Raw genomic sequence first — 14042 nt, 5'->3', positions numbered from 1 at the left:
CAGAGCCTGGAGCCTGTTTCAGATTCTGTGTCTCCCTCTCTCTGACCCTCCCCTGTTCATGCTCTGTCTCTCCCTGTCTCAAAAATAAATAAAACATTAAAAAAAAAAAAAGAAAAAAATGAGAGTGGAGGGGATAGCTAAATTGGCAAGGGGCATTAAGGAAGACACTTGTTGGGATGAGCACTGGGTGTCACACGTAAGGGATGAATCACTGGACTCTACTCCTGAAATCATTACTGCACTATACGCTAACTAACTTGGATGTAAATTAAAAAACAACAACAACAACAACAACAACAACAACAACAACCCTATCCTAAAAATTAAAAAAAAGAAAGAAATGAGGGGTGCCAGGGTGGCTCAGTCAGTTAAGTATCTGACTTAATTTTGGCTCAGGTCATGATCTCAGGGTTGTGAGATCGAGTCCCATGCCGGGCTCCTTTCTGGGCGTGGAGCTTGCTTAAGACTCTCTCTTTCTCTCCTTCTGCCCTTCCCCCATTTGCGTACGTGTGCGCTCTCTCTCAAAAAAAAAAAAAAGAAAAGAAAAAAAAACTAAAAATCTCTAATATGCAATACTTAAGGAGAGTCAGAAGATGTCTTCATGTAAAACATAATATGCATATTGAAAGGAATATTAATCAATGCAAAAAAAGATTCAACTTCAGAGAAACATGTAAACATAGAGCTGCCACAAGAAAAAAGCCATGAATGAGCCTTGACTATAAATATAAATAATAAATTAATATTTGTAATATAAGGAAGGAAAAGTCAATAAATGTTCTTGCCAATAATTAGAAGGTGTGAAAACTATTTCAGATACATAGCCATAATTTCTACAATGTAACAAAATAAACTAAGCAAATTAAAAGGTTAAATCTTTTTGAAACTAGAACTACGTAAAAACTAACAAAATATAATAATACTCATATTGGCGAAAGGATGATAACCTTCTTGTGTTTCCCGAATTAGAAAACACCAGAAGGAAAATTTACAGTTTGAGCACACAGAACTTTAAAACCTGAGGCAATGAAAAATCATATGTCTGCCGACCAAGAAAGTTATTTGCATCAAATGTGTCAGATCATATACCCATTGTATACAAAGAGGTTACTCAAATTTATAAGTGATTCTGGCTTTTCGTGTGTGTGTGAAAAGCAACATAAAAATGTGTACAAGTTATAGGTCTCTGCTAAGCAAGAAAACAGGATGATAAGGAGAAGTCAGAACAAGAAGTCAGAGGACCATTTTGGAGTTCTGCTTGGAGGGGCTCTTGACTCAAAGGGTGGAGAAATAATCTCAAATGTATAAAATATACACAAAAAGAATCTATCAAAGAGAAATGTATCACCTGGTCATCTTTTAGAACAAGGGTTAGTCTTCAAAATGCAAAAGGATTTTATTCATAAGCTGAATGATTCACTTCACTGTGGCTTTTTCAAACCGGACATGAGTGAAGGCAAACCATCATTCACACCTGGAAAGATAAATCACTAACTTTTCATAGGACTATTCTTCAGTTTGAACCCACTTTGCTCTAAGTATTTTTCTAGTCTAACCCATTTGATTGGGTCAATGTAGTTTCATTCTAGTTTTTACCAGGTCATTAAATTATGGCAAGATGTTCTCATAGAAGAAACCAATTACCCCCAAATTTAAAAAAAAAAAGCTTCCATAATCATCCTTTTAGTTAAAACTTTTAGAAGTCCTAAATTACATATCACTAACTAAAGACCTACCTTGAGAATCACCTTTGTAAAGGTGCTAAATGCCAATTCCTTCCCAAATTGCTTTTATACATTCTATAAAATACCCCTCAAAATACTAAAAGAATTTCTCAGGGAATTTGACAAAGCAATTTTAACATTCATATGGATATGTAAATTGTTTAAGAGAGTAAAATGACTTAAAAAAAAAAGAATAAAGCATAGCGGACTTGCCCTATCAGATATCAAGATATATTACAAAACTATAATAATGAAGCAGAGTGGCATTTACCAGGAACAGGAGAAGTAGGTCAATGACACTAAAAAAAATAAAATAAAATAATATAAAATAAAATAAAATAAAATAAAATAAAATAAAATAAAATAAGATAAAATAGCTTAGAAACACAGCCATAGACATAAGGGAATCTGTTATGTAACAGAGAAGATACCAGCAATGGCTAGGATAGACTGCTCAGTAACTGACATTGAGACATTTCATTCTCTTTATGAAAAAAATCAAACTAGGTCCTAGTTAGGTGCAAAAATTACAAGTTTCAACCATTTTTAATTTCTGGATAGTGTGAAATAGATGTTTTCCCAGTATCATCCACATTAGTTATCTCTAAAGATTGTGAGGTTGGGAAAATATTGCCAGGGAGAGGTTCTGGAGAATAAAGTAGGAAACAGAAGGAGTAAATGAAGCCTTCCACTTCTTTTCAATATATTCTTGGGTTTTCCTTTCAATGTCAGCAAATTTGAAATAATTACTAAAAAGTAAAAATAATTTGAGGAAAGATAAAAGAGGTTAGCCAAATGGAAACTCTTCATCAGTGTTATGAACTGAACTGTGTCCCCCAAAATTCATAGGTTGAAGCCCTAATCCCCAATGTGACTGTATTTGGAGATAGGGACTATAAGGTAGTACTAGTTTAAATGACGTCATAAGATAAATGTGAGACAGAAAACTGTCAAAACCTAGAGGTGAAAACAGGTAACAATCTCTTTGACCTCAGCCACAGCAATTTCCTGCTCAACATGTCTCTAAAGGCAAGGGAAATAAAAGCAAAAATGAAGTACTGGGACCTCATCAAGATAAAAAAAAAACTTCTACACTGTAAAGGAAAAAAATCAACAAAACAGAAAGGCAACTGACAGAATGGGAGAAGATATCTGCAAATGACATATCGAATAAAGGGCCAGTATGCAAAATCTATAAAAAACCTACCAAACTCAACACTTGAAAAACGAATAATCCAGTGAAGAAAAGGGCAGAAAACATGAATAGACACTTTTCCAAAGAAGACATCCAGATGGCCAACAGACACATGAAAAGATGTTCAACATCACTCATCATCAGGGAAATACAAATCAAAACCACAATGAGATACCACCCCACAACTGTCAGACTGGCTAACATTAACAACTCAGGAAACAACAGATGCTGGCATGGATGTGAAGAAACGGGAACCCTCTTGCACTGTTGGTGGGAATACAAACTGGTGCAGCTGCTTTGGAAAACAGTGTGGAGGTTCCTCAAAAAATTAAAAACAGAATTACCCTATGACCCAGCAATAGCATTACTAGATATTTATCCAAAGGATACAGGAGTGCTGTTTCGAAAGGGCACATGCACCTCACTGTTTATAGCACCACTGTCAACAATAGCGAAATTATGGAAAGAGCCCAAATATCCATCAACTGATGAATGGATAAAGAAGATGAGGTTTATATATACAATGAAATACTACTTGGCAATGAGAAAGAATGAAATCCTGCCATTTGCAGCGACATGGATGGAACTGGAGGGTATTATGCTAAGTGAAATAAGTCAGAGAAAGACAGATATCCTATGTTTTCACTCATGTGAAACTTGAGAAGCTTAACAGAAGACCATGGGGAAGAGAAGGGGGAAAAATAGTTTCAAACAGAGAGGGAGGCACACCATTAGAGACTGTTGAATAGAACAAACTGAGAGTTGATGGCGGGGAGGGGAGTAGAGAGGGGGAAATGGGTGATGGGCATTGAGGAGGGCACTTGTTAGAATGAGCACTGGGTGTTGTATGTATGCGATGAACATGGGAATCTACCCCCAAACCAAGAGCACACTGTGTACACTGTATGTTAGCTAACTCGACAATAAATTATATAAAGAATAAATAAATAAATAAATAAATAAATAAATAAATAAATAAATAATTCAACAGCAAAAAAATAAGTAAATAATAAGTGAGGTCATAAGAGTGGGACTCTAATCCGATAGGGATGGTGTCTTTGTAAGAAAAGAAAGAGACACAAGAGCTCTCTTCTCTGTCAGCGCACAGAGGAAAGGCCATGTGAAGACACAGTGGGAAGGTAGCTGCCTGCAGAGCAAGAAGAGACACCTCATCAGAAACCAGCTCTAATGGCACCTTGATCTTCATGGCTCTGAAATAATAAATTTTTATTGTTTAAAACACCCAATGTGTAGTATGCTGTTAGGGCAGCTTGAACAGACCAACACACCCAGCAAGCTTATATTTCCTCCCCTCCTACAGCCGTGGACCGTGTTTTCCTTTCCCCATAATTTGCTAAACTTGGGATTCTGGATTTTTTTCTTTTACAAAAATAAGTTTAACTCTGGGTCAATCCATAATGTGAACTATGCTCAAAATTCAGGAAATTACATTTTCCTCCACTTACAAAGAGAAGGGTAAAACCCGTTATTAATAGATAGTTTAAAATGCAAATCACTGTTAACATTTGTATTCTGCTGAAGAGTTCATTTTGCCCATAAGCTTGGGTAATATTGTGATTTATAATAAATATATATTTGGTCTTTGTCCCCATTTATGGCACAGAGCCCCTAAAACCCTTGAAATTCCCTATGTGATAAGAAAGATAAGGATGCTGATAAGAAAGATAAAGATAAAGAAAGATAAAGATAAACCACCAATGGCCAATGATTCAACCAATCATGCTTATGTAATAAAGCCTCTATAAAAACCGAAAAGGATGGAATTCAGAGAACTTCAGGCTTGGTGATCATATGCAGGTGCTAGAAGACTGACTTGCTCAGAACATTGAAGCTCCGTGCCCCTTCCCACATACCTCGCCCTATGCACCTCTTCCATCTAGCTGTTTATCCTTCCTAATATCCTTTATAATAAACTGGTAAACATAAGCCAATGTTTCTCTGAGTCTGGGAGCCTTGCTAGCAAATTAAATGACCCTGTGGAGATATCCTTGGGAATCTCTCATCTATAGCCTACCACTCAGAACCACAGGTGACAACTTGGACTTGGGGTTGGCACCCAAAGTACGGGGAAGAAGAGCAGTCTTGTAGGACTGAGCTGTTCACCTACAGGATGTGACACTATCTCCAGAATTTAATTTCCTGGTGCTGTTGGAAAAAAACATACACATCAAAACCGGTGTCAGAATCAGAGCTTGGTCTGAGCACCCATCACTTGAAAGTCATAGATCAAACACAGTGCACAAAGCATCTTCATTATCCAAGTAAAATATAACATAGTCAAATGAAAAGGTAATGCTTTACAAGTATTTCAACTGCTAGAAGCTCTTGCCAAACGCCCTTGCCATTTACATGTCTCAGTAATTCAAGTAATCTATTACATTCAAAACCTCGCTCTCCTTCAAAAACATCCCACATTTGTTTTTAAAACTTCCCTTGGAGGGGCGCCTGGGTGGCGCAGTCGGTTAAGCGTCCGACTTCAGCCAGGTCACGATCTCGCGGTCCGGGAGTTCGAGCCCCACGTCAGGCTCTGGGCTGATGGCTCGGAGCCTGGAGCCTGTTTCCGATTCTGTGTCTCCCTCTCTCTCTGCCCCTCCCCCGTTCATGCTCTGTCTCTCTCTGTCCCAAAAATAAATAAACGTTGAAAAAAAAAATTAAAAAAAAAAACAAAACTTCCCTTGGAGAGGTAAACAGGATCCACCAATAAAGTCCTTTCATTGAGTCCACTCAAGATGTGAGAAAACTACCCCAGTAAGTTTTACACAGAGTGCCTAAATATTAAAAGAAATCTTATTTCTCTAAGTCTTACCTGATTAAATTCTGGCAGACCTGGCATCCTGCGGTGCATCTAAATTAAAAAAAAAAACAAAACACAACCTCTGTTAGTTTAGTGATACATTTTGAAAGCACACTTAATGCACATACCGCAAATATCTATTATTTCCCAAGGTCTAGCAAAATCAGCACATGCTAGTACTCATGTATCATTTCCCAAATATTCCCATTTGTCATTTGCCAAATATAATTAGACTGCAGCAACCATGACCTAATGAACAGAACACTGAATTTGAAACCTAAATACCTGGATCTAAATCTCATTGATTCAATGATTCCTCCAAGCCCCAGTTTTCACATCTGAAAATAATATCTGCCCCATAAGGTTATTAAGAGGATGACCTGAGATAATATATGTAATGTGTCTTAGAGTGGTGGCATTGCAGTATATATAATAATGGTAGCTATTATTATTATTACACTATGAAGATAAGAGAATTCTTGAGAATTCTGAGAATTAAGAAAATGTATTTACATAGTATAAATATGTAAACATATATTTATAAATTATATATAATAATTATATATTACTTATATGCTGTATATTATATGATTTAGTAACATAATTATATATAAATTTATATATAAACAACTTTAAAACCATAAAACACTGTCAAATCAAAAGACGGTTGGTGTGATTATAAGTATTACCCTTATTAATCTTTCTTTTTATAATTCAAAAAAGAACCTTCTGATGTTGGGGGGTCATGGTGATCATCACTGATCATATTTTAGGTATAAAGAAGTTTCAATTAGAAGAGAATATTAGTTAAAACAATGGAAGAAAATATAGTACTCATAGAATCAGGATCATTCTAAATTATTCAGAAACAAATATTTAGGCCCTGTCACTTCTTCCTGTCCTAGCCTTTTGGGACTGTCTTTTCTCAGAAGCTTCACTTCACCAGCAAATTAAAAATAAGAAGGAAAAAGACATTGTCATCAAGTCTATCAGATCAGTTTCTTATTAGGAATTACAAAAATAACAAACAAAAGATAAATTTTCATCTAAATTTAAAATCATGAACTATCACCTTTTTCTTGTGCACAGTCAGGAAGAAAACCTCATGAAAGATACAATTTTGAGATTCTTACTAGGATCTAAGAAAAAGGCTGGCAAACGAAGAACCATAATCATCCATTAATTTTTTTTCATAATTACACAAAATAGAGACTGCTTGTGGTAGATCTTGGACCATTCTACAATATGGAACTATGATCATTGCTATTCTTCTTGAGTCTATGGGCTAATGGCCTGTAGTTTATCACATTTCATTAACACGATGATTATGAAAATGATTTTCTATTTACAGAAGCAGAAGGAGTTGCCTGAGCTCAGTCTGCCTTCCATTGCGACCATCGTCACATCACAAGATGTCATAAAAGATGAAGGGAAAAAACAAGGTTACCTTGGCATTCTGTAAAACATTTTATAAGCAGGTAAAATGAGAACTTCCAATCACAAGGCTTACAGACCACAGGTAATTCAATGAGGGTGGGGCTAGTAAATATTTAACAAAGGCAAGGATCACTGTTTTAGTCGTCCCCAAAGATCAAGAATTTCATGCTACCCTTCATAAGCATACAACTGTGGTTTCTAAACTTTAAATGAACATAAGGCCAAATGCTAAAAAGGATCTAAAAATAGAGTGCCCCCCCAATTAAAATATGGCTCTTCTATTTTCCTTTTCCTTTTAATTTCTACTCCCCAAGGGCAATGCCATCCAATCTTAATTTCATGAACCCAATTACCCTGGGGAATTTTCCATAGCCCTTTATTCTCCTATCTTTCACTGGCCGCTGTTTTGAACTTTGTTCTAAAAGTAGAGCTTCCAAAGGGTTCTCAAGAACTCAGCAAACTCAAGTCATTCCATTCTGCCATCCACTACCCGCTCAAACAAAAAGTATATGGGGAAAACAGGGAACTCTGCATAATCTGAATACGGCGTCTTGAAATATCCCGAACTGTCACGATTTTCCATAAATGCTTGAGATGGGGTTAAGGAACATTCACAATATTTTCAATATTCAGTATTCAGAAGCTGTAAATTGTTCATCCAAACCAGGTAGAATGGACACAGCACCAGATACTTTCCTCATTTCTTTTTTTTAATTTGTTTTTAAATTATTTTTTTTTAATTTTTATTTATTTTGAGAGAGAGAGAGGCAGAAAACTAACAAGTGGGGAAGGGGCAGAGACAAAGGGGGACAGAGTATCCCAAGCAGGTTCCATGCAGACAGCAGAGAGCCTGATGTGGGGCTTGAACCCACGAACTGTGAGATCATGACCTGAGCCAAAGGCAGTCACTTAACCAACTGAGCCACGCAGGCACCCCCTTAGGTTTTGAATTAGGTTTAATTTCAGTATAGTTAACATCCAGTATTAGGTTTAATTTCAGTATAGTTAACATCCAGTATTCTATTAGTTTCAGGTGTACAATAGAGTGATTCAACAATGCTCTACAGTACTCAGTGTTCATCCTAAGTGTGCCCTTAATCCCCTTCACCATTTCACCCACCTCCTTCCAGTAACCTTCAGATTATTCTCTGCAGTAAAGAGTCTATTTCTCAGTTTGGCTCCCTCTCCTTTTTTGTCTTCCCCTTTGCTCATTTGTTTTGTTTCTTAAATTCCACAAATGAGTTAAATCATATGGTCTCTGTCTTTCCCTGACTTACTTTGCTTAGCATGATGATCTCTAGCGCCATCATGTTTGTTGCAGGGGTTCCCCTAATTGCCATTATTTCACTAAGAGAAATAGAAGCATCAAAGAAATGACAACTGCCACGATAGTAACAGTGGCTCCATCAGGGTGATGTCATTATGATAAACTTTTTCTTCTTTATACTTCCCTCGGTCATTAAACAGATGTTTGTCAGGAGCGTACCAAGCAGCAGGCACGGTCAGAAGCAACTGGGGTTGGAGTAAGGTATGAAATCAACAAGGTCCCTGAGTTCCGCAGGTTGTCTGCAATAATCATGTATTATTTTTATAAAGACAACAAAACAGGGGCGCCTGGGTAGCTCAATCAGTTAAGCATCTGACTTCAGCTCAGGTCATGATCTCACAGTTCATGGGTTTGAGCCCCACGTCGGGCTCTGTGCCGATGGCTCAGACCTGGAACCTGTTTCAGATTCTGCGCCTCCCTCTCTCTCTCTGCCCCTCCCCCACTTGTGCTCTGTCTATCTCTCTCTCTCTCAAAAATAAATAAACATTGAAATAAATATATAAAAAGAAACATTGATTAAAAATAAAGAAACGCTCACTTTACAGATATATATTATTAAATCCTCTAGACAAATCATATCTCTAAGTTTCCACAAACAGTCCTCAAAGTAGTGTTGCTTTAAAATGGAAAATAGAATTAAAAATTGTACCTGTGAGGGTCTTTTGAGCTAGGTATGATTTTGCTACATTCTCTCTTGTTGAACACTCCTTCAATCCAGGATTTCTGGGACTGAAGAGAAAGTGTCGTTATTTTTCATATTATAATTATGTAAGAAAGCAGTGTAACTACAGTAGTTCTGGCAGGCAAGATATATTTAAATATCATGGAGACGAATCAAAATGTCAAGACCAACCCCAAACAGACTAAGCATTTGCTGGCTTCTATCACAGACAACACAGACACAAATAAACCAAATGCGAACACAAAAATAATCACAAATAGATCCATAATCTCATTTTCAGCAAAATGTCCATAAATGCACAAAACTCTAGGAAGGAAGTAATGTTATAACTGAAGCATCATTTTAATTCTGTTACAAGTCACTTTTAAATCTTGTACCATAGTTCTATAGAGTGAATTTCAAGTTCTCAAACTTCAAAATTCTCACTCATAAAGTCCCACTTTGGTGAAGATTTCAAGGAAGCTGGAATCTCAACAGGATTCTGTGAAAGGGTTTTAATCTCAAATGGGACTGGAGGATATGAATTGAGGAATCTCATGCATATGACCTCAGAAGAACAGAGCTTAAAAACTGAGACACTGACTCCCAGTAAATGCCTCACATACAGAAGACTGAGACTTATCTCCTGACCAATGAACATCTGCCAAGAATCTCTCCTCATCCTCAAGCCAATGAACTTAATGACTTGGAGTCTGGCTGGACTTCTTCCTGTTTGCACTCCTTACCCATAAATACAGACCACCCCAAGCCTTCCATGGACTCAGGTATAGCTTGCTACAGCGTGCTTCCTGAACTGCAATTCTCTTGCTCTTCCTGAATCAACTCAATTTCTGGTCATTAGGGCTTGCCTCAGTTTACCTCTCTATTTAGGTAGACAATTTGATTCACATTCTATAAGCATGGCTTACCCCTGACTGTGCCGCTTCACGTTGCACAGCCTACAACCGTCCTTAAATCCTGATGGGACATAGGTACTCGCTCAACCTCGTAATAAAATCTCTCCCATTCTACAAAACTCAGCTCACAGCCATGCTCTCCCATGGGCCATATTATAAATCCAGAAGCAGAGGACACTGGAGCCACAATAGACCCCAGCCAATTGATGAGCTTGGCCTTCTCCTAATATGAAAATATTTTAGCTCATATCGACATATAAGTACATTACATAAAAAGATAAACACATGCATTACCGCAGTGACAAAAGGGCAGTGGACGGGAATCCGCAAGGGGGCTTTTCAAACTCCATGTTACTGCCGCCCCCACCTCATTCTGACATCTGTTCTCATCCTACAGTTGCAGGAAATGCACAGCACCAGACAACAGGTGACAAATCCAGCTGTGCAACCTCATTCTCTGGGACTTTATCCTCACGTCCCAGATGCTCAGGACATGCCACCCTAAAACATGCTGCCTTGGTGTATAGGTTCTTTTGAGCTGTAGGCACTTGGAAAACGGCAAGTACAGTGAGAGGCTTTCGCTGAACTCTCCCTATCTGCCTAAAGATGGATCTTCCACAGGAACTCAATTGTCATAAAGCCCTGGGAGTTTCATCAACCAGGAAGGATTGACTCTTATCTCAAGACAAGGGAGTAGAAGTCAACATCACACCCAGACAAACCTGGTCACAAACTATCATATCTCCCATCTATTCTTCTAAGGGCCCATTCATCTTTTCTACAAATCATTAACTCTCTCCTAAATTGCCTACACCCCCAACCCTTCCCCTATTGGGACAGTATATCAATTCTCAAATATCACCCTTTTTGGGGCATTTACTTTTGTTTTCCTGTTATGTCCCCATGCACCTATCAAAAATTAATAAATGTGCCTATCTTTTCTTCTGTCAGTTTATTACAGAGCCAGCCATCAAACCTAAGAGAGCAGGGGAAAAGTTTTCCTTCCCCCACAATTACAAATGAGGCATTTATGGACTCCCCTGTATACTTCAATATTAAACTCATGGATTTTGTTCAATATGCACCAACCCTAAACATAACTGCTGACTACTGAATGGAACTGTATATAAGCAGAATCCAGATCTTGTTAAGCAAAAAGGAGGGGGGTGGGCATTGACTGACTGGTTCCTGCACATTTTAAACATATCTATAAACAAGGAAAACTTCCCAGATCAAGCCCAGGTCATCTTAAAATCATTCTACCCTCTTTTTTTTATTTTTAGACAGAGAGAGCATGAGAGCAGGGGAGAGGGACAGAAGGAGAGACATAATCTTAAGCAGGCTGCACACTCAGTGCAGAACAACCCTGGATTCATAACCTGAGCCAAAATCAAGAGTCAGACACTCGAGTGACTGAGCCACCCAGGTGCCCCCCAAATCATTCTACCTTCTTATCCCTTTTGCATAGTCAGCAGCTTTTTAAAAGCCATCTGCTAAATTGGTAGAGCACTAAAAACATAGAAACTTGGAAAAATTCAGAGTCACAGACCATGGAGTGAACTCAACAAAGTAATCTCAAAATCTACTTACTATAACAAGAAATGACACAATCTTTTGGAATTGGTAAGCCCTATTTCCACTACAAAAACTAACAATTTCGTTTATTCATTCTGCAAGCATTTATTAAGTACCTAACTTTTTGCAAAGTACTGAGAAGAGTGCTATGGGGAAGTCAGTATGTTCTCAAAGAGCTCTTCATTCCAAATTGATTCAACCAATATATCAGACAGGCCTCCAGGCTGCATGCTGTCACCTCTATGACAGGTAAGACAAGCTTTTTGCTCTGATGTAACTTGGAATAAAAAGGAGGAAACATAATACGCTGGTATCGTTAAACTGCACGTTCACCAGTTAACTATTAAAAAGCGCTCCCAAAAGGGTCATTAATATAGGAAACTAGATATACAAACTAAGCAGGCTATGTTGTCATTCATTCTTTTTAAGAGACTAGATTAGGTATCTGACTGGTAGGCCTATCTGAGCAAATTAATTTCTTCATGCCTGTTTGGTCATATATTGAAAATGGAGATAATGATAATACCTCATAGCACTGTTGAAAGGAATAAATTAAAGCTTTAGAATTTTCCCTGGGACTTATTAAGGGTCTATTAAATCTTAGCTATTATTATTGATATATAAAAAAAAAAAAATTAGCTTTTGGTTGGTAGCCAGGGAACTTAACTTTGATTTTTTTTTTTCTTCCATAGGAAAATACTTCCTGACCTCCAAATCCTCCTCCTGGGACATCTCATACTTAAAAGAAATGACTTCTCTGGGTCCACCTTCCCCACTAGACTCTTGCTCTCATGGGCCCCACTGACAGTCATTTCTGTTACCCCCGGGGCCCAACCCAGTGATTACTAGAATGAACAACACAACGAACACGCATAAACTAGAACTTCAGGAATCCATGAACATAATTTTCCCTTCAAAGGTGTAAACAGGAGACCTGTGCCATACCAACAACATGGAAACTTTGTTCCTGCAATTCTCACGTCTAATCTCAAAACTATGGGAAAAGAAAATCAGGCCAAATTTGCAAGAGTTTCAAGCAATTCCCAGTTTCAAACTTTACTTTATCTTGTAACGATAGCCTTTTTAATACACTCTGCAGCACATACAGAAGAGGCTCTCACATTCAGATCAACAGAGAGTGGTTAGAAACCAAATGTTTGTTGGTTCTAATTCAATAGCCCAGATCCATTGAGGACAAATGTCCAACGTGGTGGCTTCTGCCACTTGGAGCAGCAAACTGTCGTGGGCAGTAGTTGGGGGTGGAGACTATGCCATTTCTGCAGCTATCATGGCAGCCTACAGAGCTGGGTGTTTTGGTGAGATGATAGATAGACAGACAGATAGATACTGAGGTGGGGGGGGCGGGGGTGTTTGTGGACTGACATTACTATCCGGAGGAGGGAAAGGCAGAGGACAAAAAAGGGAAACTGTTGGTCTCGGGTTCTGTGTTTGCCTCACTCTAAAACATAATCAGATTGTACATACAATCCCAGGCCTGAGGGGAGGGTGGCCAATAGCAAACAAAGGTCTAAAAACGAATCTCCCAACAGAAGCTATACAAACTAACTAACAATAAGCTTATCAATCAATAAGCTATATGAATTCATCCCTGTCCTCAATGAAACTATTTCTACACTGGGGCTTTTCAGGCTCCGAGAGAATAAACAGATCCTCTCTCAGGGGAATCTCTGAGAGGGCATCATTTTAAAGATTGTATTTTTAAAGTGATCTCTGCATCCAACATGGGGCTTAGACTCACAATTTTGAGATCAAAAGTTGTATGGTCCACCGACTGAGCCAGCCAGGCACCCCTGAGAAGGCATAGTTTTAGACACATTCCTTAATTAAAAAAAAAAAAAAAATTCTCCAAAGATTGTTCTTTAAAATTCAGAGGGCTGTGCGATTGGGAGTGAAGGGGTACACAGATTACAGGTCATTTCTTTTTAAAAACTCGGTTGTACTTTCAAAAAATCTAATGTCTAACAAATGTTTTCCCAGGTGAAACTACAGGTTCCCATTTTTATGCTTCCCACACTATCTTTTTGTTTTTCTAATTCAAGTTAGTTAACATATACTGTAGTATTGGTTTCAGGAGTTGAATTTAGTGATTCATCACTTACATAGAACACCCAGTGCTCATCCCAAGTGCCCTCCTTAATGCCCATGACCCATTTAGTCTATCCCCCCACCCACCTCACCTCCAGCAACCCTCAGTTTGTTCTCTGCATTTAAGCATCTCTTATGGTTTGCCTCCCTCTGTTTTTATCTTATTTTTCCTTCCCTTTCCCTGTGTTCATCTGTCTAGTTTCTTAAATTCCACATATGAGTGAAATCATGATATTTGTCTTTCTCCGGCTTATTTCCCCTAGCATAATACACTCTAGTTCCATC

General features: G+C 38.1%; 1 protein-coding gene across 7 annotated transcripts in view; it reads right to left on the bottom strand.

Moving 5' to 3' along the window:
- The window catches only part of TRPM6 (transient receptor potential cation channel subfamily M member 6), a 206159-nt gene that overhangs the window by 118965 nt on the left and 73152 nt on the right, over nucleotides 1-14042 (bottom strand). For all 7 annotated transcript variants that reach the window (XR_007146402.1, XM_047830724.1, XM_047830720.1 and 4 more), the window contains 2 exons: nucleotides 9148-9227; nucleotides 5747-5785 (listed from right to left, as the gene is read on the bottom strand). Coding sequence is in view for 6 of the 7 variants with exons in the window: in XM_047830724.1 (XP_047686680.1) it covers nucleotides 5747-5785; nucleotides 9148-9227 (119 nt within the window). In the remaining variant the exon portion in view is untranslated. The remainder of the gene's footprint in view (nucleotides 1-5746; nucleotides 5786-9147; nucleotides 9228-14042) is intronic.

This window comes from Prionailurus viverrinus, chromosome D4 (genome assembly GCF_022837055.1).
Source record: "Prionailurus viverrinus isolate Anna chromosome D4, UM_Priviv_1.0, whole genome shotgun sequence".
Classification (NCBI taxonomy): Eukaryota; Metazoa; Chordata; class Mammalia; order Carnivora; family Felidae; genus Prionailurus; species Prionailurus viverrinus.
This window is presented reverse-complemented; position numbering and strand designations above follow the sequence as displayed.